Source organism: Bacillus rossius, chromosome 15 (assembly GCF_032445375.1).
Source record: "Bacillus rossius redtenbacheri isolate Brsri chromosome 15, Brsri_v3, whole genome shotgun sequence".
NCBI classification, from domain to species: Eukaryota; Metazoa; Arthropoda; class Insecta; order Phasmatodea; family Bacillidae; genus Bacillus; species Bacillus rossius.
The window spans coordinates 40,204,471-40,227,216 of record NC_086342.1 but is presented as its reverse complement, the minus strand read 5'-3'; the positions used below and the strand labels follow the sequence as shown (position 1 = coordinate 40,227,216).

Below are 22,746 nucleotides of genomic sequence, written 5' to 3'. Positions count from 1 at the left end.
CACACATACATGTAGGGACGGCCAGGGCTACGTTGAGGAGGAAGGCCCGATTAGCGGCCCACCCCTGTCAGAAGTCTCATGAATCTATTTTTAGAACATTGGGGGAAACCCCTTTTCTCCGTCGGCCTAGATCCTCCGCCCCCTCGTCACTTCCCCGCGTTCCCTCCAGAGGGCAATTTTTAGTTCCCATAAGTTCTTCGCCGTGAGCACATCTATGTAGTTACGTCCCAGTTATATTACGAACCAGTATGAGTAAAAGAAAACATACTGAAATATCATTAAGTGATAAATTAGAAGCGCTGACGCGGGTTGATAAAGGTGAGCCGCTAAAAACAATTGCGCGTGATTTAGGAGTGAGTGCTGTTACTGTGGGTGACTGGAGGCGCAACAGACAGAAATTGGAGTTATGGCAAACTCAAAAAAATCTTTCTCAGGCTACAACATCCAGATCTCGTATGAAAAAAGTGAGTACGAAAAAACAAGTGAAGCTTTGCTTTCATGGTTTTTAGCACAGCGGCAAAAAGGTGTCCCTCTTTCTGGGCCTATATTACAAGAAAAAGCGCAGTATTTTCGTAATAAATTACAAGAAGGTGAAAGCAATTTTAATGCCAGTAAAGGATGGCTGGATAAATGGAAAAAGAGATACGGTGTGCGGCAATTGCATATCACAGGAGAAAAGCTTTCAGCTGATGCTGCTGGTGCTGAAAACTACGTTCAAAAATTTCAAAGCATGATCGAAGAAGGGGGCTACACACATGATCAATTATATAACTGTGACGAGACTGGGTTAAATTTTAAAATGCTACCAGACAAGAGTCTAGCATCCAAAGACGAAATTTCCGCTCCTGGGCATAAAAAGAGCAAGGAACGAATTACTGTTCTGCCATGTTCCAATGCTTCTGGGATACATAAGCTTCGTCCCTTGGTGATAGGAAAGTCAAAAAAACCTAGAGCTTTTAAAAATGTAAATATGAACGCACTACCCGTCGCATACAAAAATCAAAAGAAGTCGTGGATGAATACGACCATTTTTAAAAATTGGTTCTTCGATGAATTTGTTCCTTCAGTAGAAACTTTTTTAAAAGAACGACAATTACCGAGAAAAGCACTGTTGGTTATTGACAATGCTCCATCCCATCCAAACGTAGAAGAGCTTTCAAGTGATGAAATTAAAACTGTTTTCCTGCCCCCAAATGTGACTAGCCTCATTCAACCTATGGACCAAGGCGTCATTGCGACAATAAAGAAAAAGTACAGACGCATGCTTCTGACATATATTTTGCAAGAAGAAGAAATTTTATTAGTAGATATGCTAAAAACAGTTAATATAAAAGATGTTATCTATTGGTTAGTTGATGCGTGGTCAGAAATTAAACAGGAAACTATACAGAAATCCTGGTCAAAACTTATAAAACTCAGAGTTTCACAAAGTGAAGAAGAAGAAATAGTTGAAGATGACTGTGATAATATGACTCTATTGAATTTAATGGTGGCAATCCCTGGCTGCGAAATGGAATCCAGTGCTGAAGAGGTTAAGAAGTGGTTACACAGTGATGAAATTGAAGAATTGACGGATGAGAAAATTATTGAAATGGTCAACAACCGGGATGAGGACACCGAAAAAGACGAACAAGAGGAAGAAGAAACCAACAAAAAAATTAGCCATGCAGATGGGTTTCTATGCTTAGAAAAGGCACTCGAATACGTGGAGCAGCAAGATGACGTCACGCCAAATGACGTAATGTTTTTTAAGAAGTGGAGCACACGAGCAGCTGAGAAGCGAGGAGCATTAAAAAAACAAAAAACAATAATAGATTATTTAAAAAAATAATAAGTATGTATAATATATTTCTATTCTGCCTTTCAATATGTTTGTATTTTCTTTTTATTAAAACATTGACATATGTATTAGAAATTGATTTTGCGTGTTTTTATTCGTATGTATTTCCAATAATCCGAGGTTCTGATAATCCGAGTTGGCCCCGGTCCCATTCAGCTCGGATTATCGAGGTTCTAGTGTATAGATATTAGTTGAGGAATATTTTTAACTTTTAGTCCATTTTGCACAGATGAAGAGTGAAGAACAAATAAACATGCAATTAATTTCTCAGCTATTCTTAGAAAATTTTGAAAATACATGTTTACTTTTTATTTTGATATTTTGTAAGTTAAATAACATTGTAGGTTAATTAATGTGAGATTTAAGTAAGGACTGGAAAGTAATAACAGATGGATTAAAATAAAACTACAAAAAGATAAATTAAAAACAGAAACTTAAAAAACAAAAAATTAAATATGATTAGTTATGTAATATTGTGTGCTTTTGTGTTGAATGCATGATGTTACATAATGAAAGTATGCTACAACTTTGAAAGGTGATTCCTTCTTCCAAAAACAAGGTAGTCAAGTCTTAGAGTTACACTATGCCATTTTTTTTTGTCATACTATTCTCTAGGGAAAATTAATAGTTAAAAAATTTAAAATGGTTAATATTGACAAAGTATGGAAAATGATGTGGACTAAAATTACAATATTTTGATAAATCTTTAGTGTGTTAAATTATCCAACCTTCGGGGGGAAAAAAACCTTAAAATAATACTCTCCCCTTCATGATAATAATAGGTCAGGCCAGGTTACCCTATTCGCTATTCCCCAAAATAAAAATTTAGTTGTCTGGTTTTTCTAAATATTTCACACTGTTGCTTTTCCCCTGTAAGAATTGTGCTTGGAAAAAATGGTGGCGTATAACTATTCCATGTTTTTGATAAGGAATCACCTGCTAAAGTTTTGAACATACTTTCATTAACATAGTGTATGTAACATATTACTTTGTGAAATTATTCAAACTCGACAAAATTAAAATTGATTTAATGAAAATACCCAGGTTTTTGTGAAATTTGGGTATTTACCTGGGTAAGTACCCAAGGTATTTACCCTTAATTATATATACCTGGGTATTTTACATCTCTACCTGTGACATATGGTGGTGGCACCGGCTAGGTGAGACGTTACAATATTCACACACCTCGCCTAGCACTAATGTACTAAAAAAACAGTAAACTATTTTAAGGTTAGATCACAACCGCAATCACCTTTATTTATTCGCAACACTGTACTAACCAAAGTTAAATATCTGTACTTGCAGGGAAAACATTGTTAACTAATTTCAATACAACAGCTTTATTTCATATATAATACATCAATCTAGTAATTACCTCAAGAAATCTACATACACCCTCCTTTAAAACATAGGCACATCTGCCAAATTGTACGATTTTCCCGTAATTTGTACGGAAAATAATTCATATTACGATTGTACGGAAATTCGGAACATCTTACGATTTTTGTCTGTTCATAAATGCAGTATAATATTTTAGTGCCCATATAAATGTACCGTTTCAGCAGCATTTGTTACTGTTTAACAACATGGCGTCCGCGATAATATGAGAATAATGGAGTCAGAGAAAAATTGTTCCGAAAATAAAGTAATTTTTGTAAGTTTCGTTGGTACACAGCAGGTTGGATGGCAACTGATCTTGCTAATCTTTTGTGCGGAAGAGTCATGAAAGCAATTTTTGTGAGTTTTGTTGGTACACAGTAGGTTGGCTGGATACGAGTGATAACGACTTAACCGTTTATGTTCGATTGCGGTAAATATTTTATAAGTTAGCGCTTGTACGAAACATAAGATAATATGATTTCATAATGGCTACGAGTAGTAAAAAACAATATGGTTTTTCGGTCATCTTACTCAGAATTATTTCCTTGCATTACTAAGAGTGAAAAAGGCTCAAATTTTGCGTTTTGTAGTGTTTGTCGTTGCGACATTAATGTTTCCCATGGCGGCAAGCACGATATTTCCTATCACGTCAAGAGCTTGAAACATGCAAATAATGCGAAGCTTGTAGAAGAAAACAAAAAAATCAGTAGTTTCTTTTCCGTGAACCGTAACAGTGACAGTGATGTGATTAGGGCGGAATGTTATTTTACAAGCTTTTTAGTGGAACATAACCTTCCATTCAGCGCTGCCGACCACGCCTGGCATTTGTTTCGAAAAATGTTCCCAGGGTCTGATATCACAATAATGTACAGCTGTGGGCGCACTAAAACTGCAGCAATAGTAAAAGAAATTGCTTCCAATACTACTACTTCAGTAGTAAAGTGCTTGCAAAGTGGCCCATATACACTAGCTACCGATGGAAGCAATGACACAAGTAATAAGTTATATCCTCTCGTGGTAACTTATTACAACCCTGACTGCAGGTTAGTAACTAGTTGTGTTTTGGCCATACCTTCATTGGAAGGTGCTTCTACTGGTAAAAATATTGGGCAGTTATTGCTATCAGAACTTGAAAGTATGAATGTGCCAATTCATAATTGTATAGGTTTTGGCTGTGATAATGCAGCATTTATGATTGGAGTTAAAAAATGGTGTTATTTCTGTATTTAAAGAAAAGCAAAGGGAAGAAACTAAAGGACTTATGATAAAGGCCTATCTCGATAAGAAAAAATATACATATATACATTAACTTGTGTACATGTGTATTAAATAATTTATTTTATATTCAAGCTGTTAAGTTTTAATAAATTACAGTTAATAAAGTACAGTCAACGACTCAATTAACTACCCATTTTTAAAAACAAATTGAAACCAACATGGCATCTTTCTGTTCTCACATCTCTGCTGAGGCACGTTATAGAGTTGCACATATCTATGAACTATATACTTCTATGGCACCTTCAAAGGTTATGTTTTGATTGTATAACGTACTTTGTTTACAGATGTGACGAGGACATTAAATATTTTCACGTGTAATTTATTTTATAGTTAGAGATGAATATTATTCTACAGAAGTCCAAAAAAATAATTCATAAGTGAATTGAACGTGAGTTCAGCTATTTCATGCTGCAGTTAAGTTGTAGTGAAGGACTATTTTCGTAAAGGGGTTTTGCTATACTGCCGGTGCCGGTACCGGCACCGACTTTTTAGCTGCGGTTCTCGGTGCCGGTTAAAATGCTGAGAACCGTAGGAACCGAGAACCGAGAACCGGTACCGACCCATCCCTACTTTGAATGATGAAATTTTCTTTTGATTAACACCACATAATATTGACTCTAATCATTACAACTGAGTATTGGACCTCGCAGCGCGAACGCCACCGGCCGGAGCTACGAACCATTGAGGAACTTGAGCGCCCGCTCGCCGTCCTTCCTGTTCATGAAGGCGACGAAGCCGCAGTTCCTGCCGCGGGCCTTCTCCTCGTCCGACCGGGGCCACATGATCTTGATGCTGGCGAGCGGGCCGTAGCGCCCGAACACGTCCATGAGCTGCTGCTCTGTGATCTGCAACACGAGGCGGTCCGCGACGCTCGCAACGGCAGCTTCCACGCCCAAGCGTGAGGAATTACGATACTTGACATCGTTGTCATACTTTGCTCCTCAGTTTCCTAAATTTGATGAACCTATTTTTCCACATTTTATAGGTAAATACAGTCAAGCCAACATGTCACGTGAGTGTAGGTACTGTATTTGTTGACTACAATGGTAGCACTGCACCGCCCAGCCGACACGCTAGTAACTAACCTCTGCATTCATTCTGTCACTTTCATAGAGATGGGCTAGCATACAACATGTTAACACTCAGGAAATGAGGCATTTTTTTTCTCGTGAACATAAATTGTTAAACACAACATCTGATGAACTTTTATTTTAAGCATAAATATATATGTTACATAAATCAACCACATTTTTGTTACCGATGAAACAATTGCAGTGAAAATACCTAGCCGGGCAAGTAGGCCTGACCATCAAACTAAAGTTTGGCAGAATTGTGGAAGTGAATTTTATTTTCAAGCTGATTCTTCAGCCCAAATATAACTCTTTTGTGTGGTATACGATTTTTTATTTCTCAAGAATGAATCAAAAATAATTTAAAATTTGCATTCATGAAACTTCCAGTTTCATGTGATGGGTACAACCACTAAATGTCAAGTCAGAGTTAATGTGAAAGTAAGGAAAGTTACACTAAGCATATGCATACACATAATGCTCTCTCACCTTAGGATTCAAATTTCCGAGGTACAGATTCGTGGTGGTTGGGTCACCATCGTCAAAGGAACCAAATTTCATTTCTTCTGCTAATGCTGAAAAAAAAAATCAAAACAAATAACACATACTGAGTAACATGAGAAATAAATCAAACAATCAACACTTATAGTAGCTTGGCTTCTGGGTCATAGCAATGTCCTAGGCGAATAAATCACCGACGTTTCAGTCGACACAGTAGGTAACTGCTCCCTGATGATGGCGACTGCAATGTAGACCGAAACGTCAGTGAATTATTCACCAAGGACATGGCTCAACCCAGAAGCCAAGATACTTCAGACAATGGCAGTGAAAGCCTGCGAACATTATTAATTAACACATAATTTGAATCACACAAAATTTTAGGATCATAAAACGTAATTTACTAGTTATGTAGAACTTGTTTGCAGATTAATGCGAAATTACAAGGTGTAAATAAAGGTTCAACAAATAAATCATAAAAAAAACACACACACACGCACGCGCGCGCCCACACACACACACACGCACGGACGCGCGCGCGCGGTAGCACAGAAATGACGATCATCCTTACCAAGTACATAATGAGACTGAAAAATTATTTATTTGATAATCTAAGTTTTAAAGTTTTAAATTAGCAGGGTTATAGTTCACACTTAATAATTTACCTGATGTTTTCGTGGGCATGCCATCATCAACTATGGTCTTGACTACTCCTTTATACTTGTGACGCTCTTCTCTTTCTTCCTGTATCCTGGAACAACAATACCAAATATAAATCATCAAAGACCCACATTGTGTCAACACTGCAGTCATGGCCACTTGGTTTTAATAACTTTTAAATTTCAAAACATAATACTTTATACTTTATTTTCCTATTTCTGGCGTGTAAGACAGGAATTTTCGGCAATTTCGAAGATCTTAAAGCTGCTATATCTTAAATGATAGGATTGATAGGTCATCTTGTGTGATGGTACTTGTGTCACTTTTTAATGGAGTTGGCACACCCGGAAGCACTTATATTGCTGTTGCACAAAAAGGGATGAGGAAGAGCCATACGCAGCTGCCATAGCACTCTGTATTTACTATATGCTTTATTTTGTCATATAGTCTTTTTTCTATAGTGCAGAGTTCAAAAGCAAAGGAGGTAGTTAAATCTGATATACAGTCAAGTCTCATTAATACAAACCTGAGGGGACCAAAAAATTTGCACTTTGTAATAAAGCAATTTGTATTAACCATATTGTATGCCTTCGAGAAAAATTACCTAACCAGGTACGTAGTGGAAAAAAAGAACTCGCATAAATATTACGATGAGGGATTTTTCTTTTTTTTAAAATGTTTTTTCAATGTTGTTCTGATTTTTTAGTATCGTCGACAACGAAGAAAGATCAAATTTTTTCGCGATTTCAGTTTTTGTTTTCTTGCCGCTGTCCACTTCATTTATGATTTTAAGCTTTTCCGCTAACGTTAACTCGTTTCGTTTGCGTTTCGTACTCATTGATACGAATAAATGCAAATCTGCCACGCACAAAGAACAATAATTAGTTATTCGTGCACAGTTTCAGATAAATCACTGTATGCAACGGCAGCGACAATATCATAGACATACGTATTACGGTTATACCAAAAAAAAAGAATACACAACCCAACGAAAAACAATATACGTAGATGCAGATTGCATTCCGTAGTTTCACATTTCGCCACCAGATGCATGAAAATTTTAATTATCGGAAGTGTAGTGACGCACAGAACCAAACATTATCCTTTGCATGTTTACACAAATCGACGCTAGAGGCGCACCCTGATGTAAATATTTCTTTACTTCAGCTCAAGCGCGAGTATTGCTGCTGACGCTGTGTTCATCTCTGATTTTTCTGTGTGTTTATTTTCATTTCTTACATTGGCAAAGGGCGATAAAATAGCTACGTCCCGCAAACGTTTTGGGCATTCCGAGGGTAGTAATTAAAATTTGTATTAACCATATAATTATATGTACAAATACTTCTGTATGGGACGAAAACCAACTTTGAATTACATATTAACCGTATTTCGTATAAAACGAAGTTTGTACCATTTAAAAGCCTATTCTGTTTGCCGGGACCAGAAAATTGCTTCCTATAAACGGGAACTTCTTATTAAACGGGTGCGTATTAATAAGACTTGACTGTACTTTTTTTTTGTTTGCACAGTGAAAGGTATTTGATCCAGAATTCTAAGGTTTGGCACATTCTGCAAACGAGCACTAATTGAGCCGAACCTATAAAGTTGGCAGGATCACAAATACTTGAGAGAATGAAAAAAAAAAAAAAAAAAAAAAAAAAAAAAAAGCACTACTTAATGAATCATAAATTTTCCCTAAGGATGTTCTTCCATTTATTTACTGATCCTTAAGGGTCCACCTACCCGAGCACAAAACCATGTGCAGATATAAAACAACGCAATTTAAAAACTACTCAACATAACCAAATGGTGTCTGTTTACAAAAAGCATTTAAAATATATGCTAAGTGAAGATAAGTACTTTTGTTTCCAGATTTAGTTCGAAAAACGTATTTTTTTGAAGAGTGAAAATTGTTAAAACCTTTTTTGTCAAGTTATTTTTCAGGCATGAAACTTTCAGTAGAGATTCTTGAAAGCACTCAAGGGACTTGCATTAGACCTTAACCTTAATTTCTTTGCCGTAAAATGTTATAAACACTGCTCAAATGTCTAGCTGCACTATGCACAACGAGAAGACTAAGAATCAGTTCAGAGACTTGCGCTTAGAAGTGATACCACACTAGAAGCACCAGTGAGAGCACTCAACATCCCACATCACTGACACACACACTGACAAGACGAGCTCGTCAATATCATCCTGAGTTCTCGTGTCTTTTAAAGGCAGAGTCATGATCACAGGTGTAGTAACTCCAGCAATAAGAACATAGTGCAGGTTGCTCTTCTTTACATATGCCTGTTACAATTCTTATGTACTTAACTCAGTACTTATACTGTGATGATGCTTCCGCTCGTCACTTGGTTTATTCTGCAGCTGTTTGGTTATCAGGTGTTTGTAAGCCTGATTAGTACTCCGCACGCTACCTGTGAGTGCACGTGACTCGTAGCAACCGCAGCAGTGTGCAGCGTGAGAGAAGAAAGACAAGAAATTGAGTAGCACTTCCTCCCTCCCCCTTTGTCTAATCGCCAGCAACCCATAGTTATCATAGTGTCACATTCCTCACATTTGCTGGGGAGGTTCGCCAGTAAACAGCACGTAAAAATGGCTAAAAGTGACGCAGTTTGTAGGCACGGAATGTGATTTTTTTTTAACTAAACTGTGTACAGCACTTAAAATTAAAATAAAATTTAAATTGATACAGTTCGTAGGCATGACGAGCAGTTTTTTTTAACTAAGTACCGTATTTACCCATGTACCACCCGCACATTTTTTCTGAAAAACAACATTCAAAAGTCGGGGTGCGGGTCATACACGAAATTTGAGGTTTTTGACAACAATGAAGACTGAAAAAATTGGATTTATAGTACATTACCAAATGCTGGACGCATTTATTACAATGAAAATACAACGAAACCCCTTATTTACGTTACCGTTATTTACTTTTTCCCGATATTTTCACCATTTTATTTTGGTCCCGTTTTAACCTCATATGATGCAATGCAATAAATTGCCGTTGTTTACAACACACGTATAAACTGCTTCCCGCAATTTACGCGGTTTATTCTGAGATTAACGCTTTCTAATTTAAATAATCGTAATACGACGTATTCTGATGTGTTTTCAAGACGTTTTTAAAAGTATTAAACTTTATCCGTAATGTGTCGGGAGTCGCTGTAATCCACCTATAAAACGTAAACAGCGCCAGTTGGCATCATTCGGTATAGAGCGCGCGCACGTAGTCGAAGATCGATAGCGATAGCTCGCAAACTTCTTGCTACGCGCGCGCTCTGTTTACAACCGAGTTAACTATAACTGGCAACCCGCGCCATTTTATGCGTATCAATACAACTCACGTTTTTGCTGCGGGTTTTTTTACGTTGAATAAAATGGTTTTATGGCATCACTCATTATTTTTAATTATTTGGCACTACGAGCTTTATTTTTATTTGCAGGATGTCGCAACGGACTGAACAGTTGACGATTGTGGTTATTGCATACAAATATTTTAAAATTTATTTCACCAAATTTACGTCTGTTGTTTAGCAAAATTGATCTACTATTTTGACAATGAATATTACTGGTTTTTTTTTATTAATATTTCATGCATTTGTGTTAGTAAAATTCTGTGCTGCAGTTATAAAGAGTTTTCTTTGTTGTTACAATGACAGACTCTTTTTCCCTATTTATGCAGGCACATGTAAATAGACATTACAGTGAAAAAATTTTTTTTCCAGAGAGTATGTTGAAAATTTGGGGTGCGGGTCATACATGGGGGCGGGTGGTACATGGGTAAATACGGTACTTTTCAACTTGCTAGAAACACTAACAATTCTTGATGGCTTTCAAAAATTCACAGGCTTCGGCCACTAAAATGTACAGGATATTTTAATGAATGTGTTTGTCAAAACAGTGCAGTGTTTATCTTAACCACAAACGTCTATGATCACTTTTAAGAAATAGAATAGACGTTCACTGAACTGTATGCTTCTTCCCCATGATTCTTGTAATCAATGTGCATTCATAAACATCTTTAACGGCGAGTTTTTGATCTTAACTTATAAAGTTGATAAGGGGAAGCCAGCAAGTCTTGTATAGTCAGTAGCACTTATGTTGTTCTTTTCAACCCTCTTATCTCTCCTGTAAAGATTAAATACTGACGTGTCTTTGGGCGGATAACAAACAGAAGAGCAGAAAAGTATCAGTGATGGCAAAATAAGAAGCAAGGAAAAAAGACAGAATAATATGTGCCTCTGTACGTGGTTCACTAGTTTATTTTAAGAGATAAATGTCTAAAATGCATAGGCCTATAAAAAGAAAAAGAAGCAGTTATTAGTATTAACGTTTCACATGCTTTTCACAATTGGAAGAAGTCACTATTCACGTGATTGTAGGAATAACAGTGTGTGTGAAAGGTGGGCATGATTACACAGCATGATACGCTGTAACGTACAGTAGATAATTCTTTTTATGTTTGCTATGGTAGACACGCAAGCATTCGAGACTGGCCGCAGCGCAGAGGAGGGAGGGAGGGAGGGAGGGAGGGAGGGAGGGAGGGAGGGAGGGCGAGGACGGCCAGCGCACGTTCCATGTTCACACGCTGCGGCCGGAGGTGATTTTTTGTTTCATTAATAGTATTTTATTTATTAAGACACAAATAATACCACAATTTTTGGTTTAAAATGTAAAAAAAAAAAAATATTTTTTCCACAGGGAAAGGGCAACGGGGTTAAAATGGGCCGGACCTAATTTTATAAAGGTAGCGATTTTATGAATGAAATCCGTGGAACCGTGATCATATGTGAAATCAGGGTTCTAGTGTGTATAAATATTAATAATTTTGCCTGTACATGCCCAGAAACGTTTTATCACCCGAAGCCAACTCGCACACAGACGCTACTGGTACCCTGACTCCGGTCATGACGCTCACCGCTTCAGTTCGTCCTTAAACAGCTCCAGGTTGCTCTTCTTCTTCTCCATATCCTTCTTGCGGTCGATCTTGCGGTCGCTCTGGCTGAGAATGCGGGCGCACTCCTGGGCCTTCTCCACGGACGACTTCTCCGCAAAGTCGTAGAGGCGCGACTGTGGCTTGTACAGCTTCCCCTTCTCCCTGGTGTCCTCCTCTGCGACACACAGCCCACGCACCAACCTCGTTAACGAGCCTTCCAACGCACCAATCAAAAGTGATTCTTGAGAAAATGTTCATGAACAATGAGGGACTGATATTAAATTTAGTCGCTAATTTTTATATTTACATACATTTTTTATAACATTCCTGGTAAGATAATTATCCTAATTTTATTTTAGTAATAACAACATTAATTTTGTAGACACAAATTTTCCCCATAGCAGAAAAGCATTAATTTTAAATGTACAAAATTTTAGATTTCATTTTTATATTTCTTATTTTTGCTTGTAATATAATTGAATACATGTAAAAATTAGAAATATTGTGCACTATGTTTACTATTAAAAATGGCCAGTAAAGTCAGTAAGGAGAAGTTAGTAAGATCACATCACCTTAGAGTATCCAAACCTGGGAACTATGCTTCAGCAACAGCTACCCACTGAGCAGTGCTGTCATGGGTTTTATACCAGTGGCTTTGAGAACAAATAGTGTGTATGAATTGCCTTGTTAAAAGATTACATTTGTATTCAACAAAGTAATAACTGCTTTTCTACACATATTAACATGGTTAAATTAAATTTATCAATATAAGAAATATTGAAATTTAAATTCTTGCTAGTAACTGGGGCTGTGTGAGATTCTGACATTAGGAAAACTTTTGGGATTATGTTTTTCTCATTAGGAGTTGGTCAGACAGTAAAATAAAACAATGTCTGAACTATTTGTGGTTATTTATGTTGAGGGTTTTCACTTTTCATTTTTCACATCATAATTAAATAATATTAATAGAGTAAGCGCCTGATTTAACACTGTTGTTTGGAGACAAATCTAACAGTTGCATTATCCCCTAAAAGAATAAAATCAGTCACGTTGTTACAAACAGACTAATACTATCAGAACACTGATAAGGATAAACAAAATGTCTGTAAAATTTCCCACAAATCGGTAATGGAAGTTGACACATTTGATGGCCTTTTCAATGCAAGTTTTTTTTACAAAAAATATGTTTTAAGGTACTTGTTTATAGTATCTATGAAAATTAATATATATCATTTATTCTTATTACGCAGGTTCAACAGTGCCTATGCGATAATTACCTCGTTTTAATCCAAAAAAAAGTGGCAAAGAGATTTTTTTTTAAAAAAATATTGTGGAACACATAGAGCAATTGGAATCACCAACCATATTGCACAACGACAGGTTTGAACAGAAATAAGAAATGAATGAATTAGTTACTGAAGTCAAGTCACAGTGAAGTGTGTGAGATGGAGCAGCTGATTTGCCACGTGCGAAAGACTCAGGTTTGACTCGTCAGTTATCTCGACTGCGCGACCATCGCGGTCACACTCGGGGTCGCCGGCAGCTCCGAGCCGGAGGCGTACTCACGGCCACGGCCGGCGTCGTAGGTGCCCGCCTTCACCCACACCTTGGAGGCCTTGGACGGCGTCTCCTGGAAGGTGGCCACGTACTCCTCGAACGCCTGCGAGCAAGCAGCATGCCCGCGCGCTCGTCTCGTTCCAACACACGCACTACCATGACCAGTATCCACACTTGTGAGATGACAATCCAACAACGCTACTCCAATGTTTTTTGAAACACTAACCAATTTATTATCACATCTGATGGCTCAGTACTTGTAACGCAGTGCAAAATTTACATCACCTGCAGTCACGCCATGAAATAATCACATTTCTCCCAAGGATACATGCTAAATCACATTTATTCACAATAGATGGAAACAACACAAAAAAGCTCCCAAAATTTTGTAGACTTTAAAATGCATTATTAAAACCCCTCCAAAGGACTACAACACTCGAGCTTTAAATAAAAATATTTCCTTGAAAACCTATTGAAATTTTCTGAATGGAGACACATTATGCATAAGAATAACTTTTACTAACATAGCATTGAAATGAAAATGACAGGAACAGATGTTTTCGTTATTTCTATGCGTTTAAAATATTTTCCAGAAATTTGATGGTCCTGTACGAACATTCAGAAATTTTATTTTACGTGCATATCGAGGAAAAAAAAGATACATGACACATGTCTTGCACTATTTCGAAGGTGTGTAGCCGCCTCCAGAAATGTGTTTGTTCACCACAAACACGGCGATCAGTTTCATCTGAACTTTCTCAACTGCAAGAACGCCATCTGGCGTCGACCGGGAGTACGCAGCGGCCTGCGGTTGGCCTCACTGGCGGGGCGAGCTACCTGTGCCGCGGCCTGCTCCTGCTCCTTCTTGCGCTGGTCCTCCTGCTCCTTCTTGGACACATGTCGCTTGCCCATGGTGCCGATGGAGAACGCCTTGAGCTTCTGCTCGTTGATTTGCTGTAACACGCACGTCCCTCCACTCGCACCCTCGCGTCAACACAAACACTACAAACCCCTTCACCGCTATCACAAGAGAGAATACTATCTGTAATATAACAAAACACCTCCAGAAAATTATCTTAAATAAATAGTTAATGCACAAAGAATAATTTTCTTGAAGTGGTTTGGCTTCTGGTTCGTAGCCGTGTCCTTGGCGAATAATTCACTGACGTTTCGGTCGACATTGCAGTCGCCATCATCAGGGAGCAGTTAACCTAGGTAGGATGTAGGTAACTGCTCCCTGATGATGGGACTGCAATGTCGACCAAAACGTCGGTGTATTATTCGCCAAGGACACGGGCTACAACCTAGAAGCCAAGCTACTTCAGACAATGGCTGTGAAAGCTCCTGAGAACATTATTAATAATTTTCTTGGCTAGTTCAATCCTTAGAGATAAGCCAATAACGTCCCGAATTATCTCCGGAACACAAATGAAATTTTCATTAAGTATGTTCCAGTTGTTAGTATATACAAAAGCAATCACTTTAAGCCGGGAGTGAAATAATAAGTTTTAATTTGCTCAATATACGGTCAAGTAAAGAATTTCATTGGCAGAGACAAAATCTTACCGGCATACAAGCAGCAAGAGATACATTCAAAACAACTGCTTTGACGATACGCACATGAAAGCAGATGAATTCATATTTATTTGCATGTTGCAGACTGCAGACTGTGAATTGTGAATAAGGCTTTGTGGTTTAAACAATGAAGGATGTTTTAGCTGTAAATATCTTAGAAAAGTGCTACTTAAATTTTATTGACAGTCTGAATAGCTGCAAGGTTTTCCTACAGAATCACCATTACACCCTTTCATAGCTTTCAAGGGCTTTGTATGCACGTATACAAAATTTGTACTTCCTGTCATATTAAATAGGACAGTTGGTTGTTTAACCCTAAGAATGCTGTCAAACAATTTCCCCCCCTGGTTATTTATTAAAGTAAATTTACCCAGCGAAATTGGTCCAGCCGAAAGTTAGAGATGCAAAAATGTCAAGTGATAGAGAAGTGTTAAAAAAAAAAGCATGTTAAACATCAAACTATGTGAAACTTTTACACATAAAAAAAAACCTAATAATCATGTACAACCACAGAAAAAAATTAAATGAAAAATGAACAGTTATAAAATTGTCTCAAGTTCAACTGTAGTTTAAAAAGATCTGTCCTGTGAAATCTGTTTTTCTGGGACATTGGCTAATACAAGATGTTGTATAAGCAAAGTTTGCATAAATCATTCTAGTGTATATAAAATATGAAATTGTCTTATTACAGACTTTGTAGAATCTGTTACTACAAAAAAAAAAATGAAATGGATGAAACACCTGTTTGGGTTAGAACAAGGAACATAACATCCTTACACTGCTAATACTCCCTGAATGTACCCTTCACATGAAAGAATTCTTTGGCTAAGGCTGCATCAGTTGAGGAGACATCTTACGACTGCATTTCCATCTATGTACTTGGAAAACTCAGGACACAAAAATTTGGAATTACCTAAAATGCAAATTAATGAAAATAAAAATCCTTAAGTAAATGCATATTTGTTAACTGACAGTTTTTATGATTATTCTGTAAAACAACATTGCAATTTTTCAAGTAGATAATTATTTCAATGAATGGTTAAGGCTAGTTGGTTGGCTACCTTTAAAATACTGTAGAGTCATTCCATATCAAATCAACCAATGAAAAATTAATTTAGAAACTTCATGTTTCAGATTTATATGATTTTTTGTATATTGGTAATATCAACTAAATACATTATAAATCTATTTTTTTCTTAATTTTTTTTCGAGTAGTTTTTTTTGTATAAATTTTTGAAAATTGCAAAAATAGCCAATTTTATCAATGTTTTGGATCACTCAAATACTTGTAGGATAACTGACAAAACATATAATTGCTCATGAAAAAAATCTGTATAGTATATATTTAATTATTTACAGTTTTCACTTAGGTTGTGGCATACTTCGTTCAAGCAGGTGTGATGTCTCTACAATCTCTTCTTTAGTGAGTGTAAAAGTTCTCCCAGTTGCTGTACAAGGTTCAACCTTTTTAAGAAGATCTTCAGTTCTAATGTCTAGTATATCGGTTCTTGGTGTTGGATAAAAAAAGGAAGCAGCAGGTCCTTTGGGATGTAAAAAAACTGACTTTAACTTCATTATTATCATTATTTTTTGCCAATATACATGCAAGCCACCAAAAGTTATCGTATTTCACAGTAACATGTTTTGTCAGTTATAACTTAAGCTACATCCTTTCAGCAAGATCACGTGCTTTGTATTATCAAATTGAACAAATGTTTAATCAAAGAACACTGGATGAATGTAAGGTAAGATTTGTTATCCGTGTTTTATAATTTGTAAAAAATTTTTAGTCTATAACAATAAAATTTGAATACTTTACTAAGTAAAAATTTGATGTAAAATTATGCTACTCTTCCTTGCTGCAACTATTTCTTAAGGCGGCATGGTATCTAAACCAGAGCTAAATGCATTAATTAAAAACTGAAGATTACTTGAAGCCAAAACTTCTGCCTTGGTAATTTCGAACATTTAATTGCTGCGGAAGAAACAACGCTCGAGAATTGTCTTTTTAGGACGTCTGGTAATAAAGTTGGCAAATAACATTATGTAGGATTGTTGTTTTGCAGTTTTTCAATGTTGTCTTCCAAAAACCCATAACGTCCAACTGACGCTTAAAGCATTTATTTATCTACCATGCCCCCCTTAAGCATCTACTAAACTTCTCATTTTTATTTACTCATGATCCCATTGATTCCCCACCTTGAAATTTGGCACAAATCTAACCAATATATGTAGGAATGACATACTGTTTTTTAAAAAAAATTGTAAATGATGTTTTTAAGAAATTCAATATTAAAAATTTTGAAAACAAATAAAAATTATTTTCTTTTCCGAAGTTGGTCATGTTACATATCAAATTGAAGCCCATTCAATGACCTTTAAAAAGAGCTGTCAGACAGCCTTCTAGCACCATTAGTTGGAAACCTACAAGTATTTGAGTGATCCAAAACATTGATAAAATTGGCTATTTTTGCAATTTTAAAAAATTTATACAAAAAAAACTACTCGAAAAAAAATTAAGAAAAAATAGATTTATAATGTATTTAGTTGATATTACCAATATACAAAAAAATATGAAAATCTAAGGTGTAGAGGTTAAGGCCTCTGGTTGATTTCATATGGAATGACCCTGTAGTACCATGTGAGGTTGTTGATTAAATGAAGTCAAATACATTTAATTATGTATGAAAAAAGTTTTATTATGTGCTAATATCTAACTTCTAACATAAATATAAATAAAACCAACAATTATCATCAATAAAAATATGAACCAAATTACAACTGCTCATGTTGTCCACACGACATGAGAACGGTAAATATGTAGTTGGGCGGTATTTGCGAAAAAAAATGTTAAAAATCCGAAAATACCTTTATTGTATGCTCTTCAACTTCCTCTTTTCATTAAAAGCGGCGGAGATAAGAAATTCCAAATACTTTAGGAGATATCGCCGTTCTTATTTTGCTATACAAGACCTGTGTAATAATTCGACCGCCAACATTTTTTTTATTGTCATGTGTTTGTGAATGCCTAATTAATGAAAATGGTCGATTAGGTCAGGTCAGTTACATTATAAATACTTTGAAACAAAGCGTACATTAAAAATAATATGAATTAATTTCAATGGTTCTTTTAGTTTTAAAGTATTTATAATGTAACTGACCTTACCTAACAAACCCGTAACAAAGGATGAACAGTAACAACTGACGCAAAATTTTTTTTGTTACTTATTACTTGCGCAACAATATCCAAATAACAAATAAGACTTTAAAATTAGAAACGTTAAAAACTCACCTAAGTTGGAGGCGGTAATTAAACACCGTTTTAAACAATAAATGAACTAAATAATCACGTATTGGTTCATTTGAATTCTGGCCTATCACGAACAATCACGTGACATCATTATCCAATAAAAAAAATAGATACTCGTAAACAAGAAACAATTGTAAAGCCACATCACTGCACTGGTATTGTGATGAAATTTAAAAATTTGATATCTTCTAAAGTATTTGGAATTTCTTATCTCCGCCGCTTTTAATGAAAAGCGGAAGTTGAAGATCATATAATAAATGTATTTTCGGATTTTTAACATTTTTTTTCGCAAATACCGCTGAACTACATATGACGAAATTTAAAAATTCGAAATCTCCTAAAGTATTTGGAATTTTTTACTTCCGACGCTTTCAATGAAAAGAGGAAGTTGAAGAGCATACAATAAAAGTATTTTCATATTTTTAACATTTTTTTCCCGCAAATACCGCTCAACTACATATTTACCCATCAGGATATGTGGATAAACTTGGATACGTGAAATGGAACTTTTACCGAACATACTACTGGAAAACAATCATGTCTTAGGTAGGCCTAATGAAATAATACAATTATAACTTTAGCATTTTACAGAATGATTAGAAAAAATGCCAGCAAATAAAAAAATGCATTTTCAGACATTTTCTTGCAAAAAAAAAACATGAACACTAGTTACAAACAGAAAATTACGTACCTTAACAACTTCATCCTCTTGCTCTTTCTTCCGATCTTTCTTGGAGCTGGAATTCTTCCCCATTATAAAGTAAATGTATGCGTGTCTTGTCACAAATTTCTAAAACAATGTAAATTTTATTAAAAATACATTTTAAAACAATTACAAAAAATAACGAAAAATGAATTTCACAAATTAGAGTTCTTTGGTGGAATAAGGCCGGTCCCACCTGAACCCAACACTCACTGCAAGCCTCATGATTCACTTATAAAACTTAATTATCCGACAAATAAATTTTTTTTTAAACAAAATCTTTTTCACTTTTGTTACATAAACTCTACTACTATCCTTCCATTAAAATCGAGGGCACACCCATCTACTTGGTACATTGAATCACTTCTTTATCCCCGATTAGTTTATTGTCAACACTATCGGATATAATGCTGATGCATTTGTTCACTTTACTTGCACCTCAGCAAGCAAAATGGCACAGATTTATGACTACAACATAAGAAAAAGATAGAATTGAACAACAAAACTTTTGCAACATGATTAAGGTACATTAATACATCGAAAACCACATTTTTTGAATTTTATTGAAATTTGTGTACAATACCTAGAAGAGGTAGGTAGGTAGGTACTAATGTTCACTTTCGTGCTCAAGAATCAGGGTTGGTGCCTAGAATTGTACTGGGGCATAAACACATCAATTTTGAAATGTACAGACATTTGTTGCAAGAGGCTAGGTATTGTATGTTCTCAAAAAACAAACACAACTTAAAAATCAATTGAACAAAAAAAAGTGATTCAAAAATCAAAGTCACAAAACCTTACTGACCAGATTTTCCAACTGGCAAAAGATTGAAAGTTTCAAGTTTTCTAGTTATGTTCTAAAATATGGGCAGCCAAGAAAATTGAAATACACAAAATACTAAAGCGTTTCAAGTGTTTCCACATTAGTAAGAGTTTTGCAATAACTATTTTAAAGAATCAAGCCCAAAAATATTAAAATCATTATAAATCAGACACATTTTAACCACTAGTTAACACTTTCAACGTGCAATCAATTAAACAAAAATACATTACATTTCTTCCCTCAAACGTCCGCGCATTATATTACGGCATATCAAAAGTAAACAAAGATTTGTTCGGTAACTAATCTCTGTATGACATTTTATACAATCTTTTCGTTCGATATACCGAGAACAGTTTTGCAACGTGCCTTTTATGGCTGAAATGTAGGGGTGATACGCTACCTGGTAAGAAAAAATAAATACAACCCAATGAGATACCGTGTTGTTTAAGCATTAAAACCTCTCATCAGCCGAATACAGGCCACAATTAACTCTATTTAACAAATAAATTCTCCACAAAACCGTAAGACGTAAGAGACTTAATGAATGGAAAACACCCACATAAAATCAAAGCGAGGACAGGCGCACAGTAGAAACTATCCAATAATGAGCAGGCGAGTCGGCCGCTCAATTAAAAATAAATAAATGGGTGCGTGTACTTAGGTACGCGCGTGAGAAGTTATACTTCTTTGGCATCATTAAAAAATAGTTTTTAATTGCATGCAAATAATTCTCCATGGTAGCGTTATTCTCCATTGTATTGTTAAACGTTTAACGCAACCTTGTTGGAAGTCGCATTAGAAGTATAACTTCAAAACTTACTACCTACTGCTTCACAAAGACCTTATCCAACTAGTAATTACAAGATGCTTTAGTATGGGTAATTCCTGCCAAAAATGCAGCTAATTCAAAATAGTTGTATTAGAAGAGCAACAGATGGTTCCCGATAATACCTAGTACATGCACTACATTGCGAAACGAACATAAATACTTTACACGATTTCAATGTCTGAAATATTCGAATCATATCAAAACACACTAATTTGGTCTCAGTAAATATGTTCACGACGAGATACAGAAATACAAACGCCCTACAGGTAAAATTGTCCTCACACACTGAACGATCTAATGCCCTGTGGTTGACCAAGCTCTCGGCTTTTCATGGTGCAGCAGGTCTCTTGAGCCGAGCCCAACCCACACATTGCGGACAGGAGAGTAGAAACTACCCTATGCTTTAACATTGTGCTAGGCATTGTACACAAAAAAAAATTGACAATAATTATCCAGACTTAATTCAAACAAGTATGTTGGCCATTCTTAATCAAATACAAAGCTATGCTTAAGGCTGTACAATACTGTAGCTCATGAATGCATAGACATTGAGGCTAGGATCTCAAGATGGATTGGATAATTTCTTTAAACGACCAACAACCTATTGACAACAGGTAAATCTGCAGCCACATTCTTTATAGAGTGTGATTCGATGCACCAATTAATGGTAAGTACTTTTAAATTAATTGACTCGTAGCTCCTGAAGCCAAGATGCTGAGGCTAAGATTTTGCAATGACAGCCTTTTAATTGTGACAGGCAACCTGTTTCTCTATATCTTCTGGAGTGAGACTCGAAGCACCAGTTCGCGATTAATTAACTTAATTGAACTTATTTTAATAAAAATGTTTAATATGTGTTCAACACAGTCTCCCTTCCGATAACTTTAAATGAACGTGTTGACTGACAGCCCATAGGACGACGAATAAAATCGCTCACCACCAGAGGTGGATGTGCCATTGGTACTATTTCAGATGCGAACAAACACCAATGTCGATTGCAAGGTCCAATCTCCCGACTCCACCATGGTTGAAACTTTCTGCCTCAAACCAACTATTTGACCAGTCAAACAATAAAAAATGAATCGAAAATTCCCGAAGAGCTAATTTTTTTTTATATGATATATTTGTGAGTTACAAAACTATTTTCCGTCAAAGCCGCCATCTCGAAAAAAAACTCAAAAATTGTGTGGTTGTTTTGGTTTTTGCCCAATTTTTTCCCAAAATATGTATCTGACAAAAAAAGGTTTGTACTGACGACACCCGTTTGTGCTCCCTCTGGGTCACAGGCCGTTATGCCGCTTCGCCACTTCATAAAGGCATGTGAGTGGCACATATGGTGCGAACAAGTGCAAGTGCACTGCAGTGCAGCGAGACGAAGCACTCCGCCACAAGAAAATGTCGCCCGATTGGTAATTGACTCGAGCTCTAACGAGACTGGTCAAGGCCCATGTTAGGGAATTCATGAAATGTTAGACATTCTTGTATTACAAAAAGCAATGTAGTATAATGTATAAACTTCATTGAATTGACTGCGCTAGTGACATTTTCTGGAATGTAATGCCCTCTAACTTTATTTAACAAAACATATTGGAATGTGTTGGAAGCGAAAATGTGACAGTGTGACAGGACCTTAACGAAATAAGACTTGACAACATGGAGATATAAATTGTCAAGAGACGGTTGCTGTGATGTATTTTGAAGTGATTTTTTTACCTTGCATTAGTCATGTTATACTCAAGACACTGAGGAAATGTTGCTTGAAAATATATGATAATGGTTAGTAATTATGAAATAGAATATCCGTCATTAAACACAGTTAGTTACCGACTTCCATAAAAAAAAAAGTATTTTGAAACTGTTTACATTGCTGTCACCTGGCCTCTGTAGAAGGCCCGGGAACCGGGAAGTACCTGATGGGCGCTATGATCGTCGTGGTGCTGTTATTGTCTGGGGGGGGGGGGGTTTGGGGAGGGGGCGCCAGGCTAGTGGGACACTAGGCCGTAGGTGATGGTTCGTGGGTACTCTGCCCCCGCCTGCCCCGCCAGGTACGCGGCTGGATATCTACCCAGAAAATCCCTACTTGGCTGTGAGGCTGTGAGGCCATGTGGAGGACGGAATGGTGCGGAATAATCGTAAATGACACAGTTTATATTAAATTGGCTTTTAATCCACGGACTTCTCCGGTGGTACGCATGGGTACGCTGTACTGCTTACACATACACTACGCGGTGGCAGAACCACTACAAAAGCTATGATAATGCGCTATGTGGCATTTGAGCCA

At 36.4% G+C, this 22,746-nt stretch overlaps 1 protein-coding gene across 2 annotated transcripts in view; it reads right to left on the bottom strand.

Moving 5' to 3' along the window:
• Positions 1-19,946, bottom strand: part of LOC134539401 (U2 snRNP-associated SURP motif-containing protein) — an 80,987-nt gene extending 61,041 nt beyond the window's left edge. Inside the window, exons 1-8 of one of the 2 annotated variants that reach the window (XM_063381402.1) lie at positions 19,867-19,946; positions 18,802-18,900; positions 14,063-14,179; positions 13,235-13,328; positions 11,651-11,843; positions 6,732-6,817; positions 6,058-6,143; positions 5,178-5,343 (exon numbers count right to left, since the gene is read on the bottom strand). In XM_063381402.1, the coding sequence (XP_063237472.1) occupies positions 5,178-5,343; positions 6,058-6,143; positions 6,732-6,817; positions 11,651-11,843; positions 13,235-13,328; positions 14,063-14,179; positions 18,802-18,864 (805 nt within the window). In that variant the 5' untranslated portion in view covers positions 18,865-18,900; positions 19,867-19,946. Of the gene's footprint in view, positions 1-5,177; positions 5,344-6,057; positions 6,144-6,731; positions 6,818-11,650; positions 11,844-13,234; positions 13,329-14,062; positions 14,180-18,801; positions 18,901-19,618 lie in introns of both variants that reach the window. The other variant, XM_063381405.1, reaches the window with a different exon arrangement.
• Between the last annotated feature and the right edge of the window lie 2,800 nt (positions 19,947-22,746).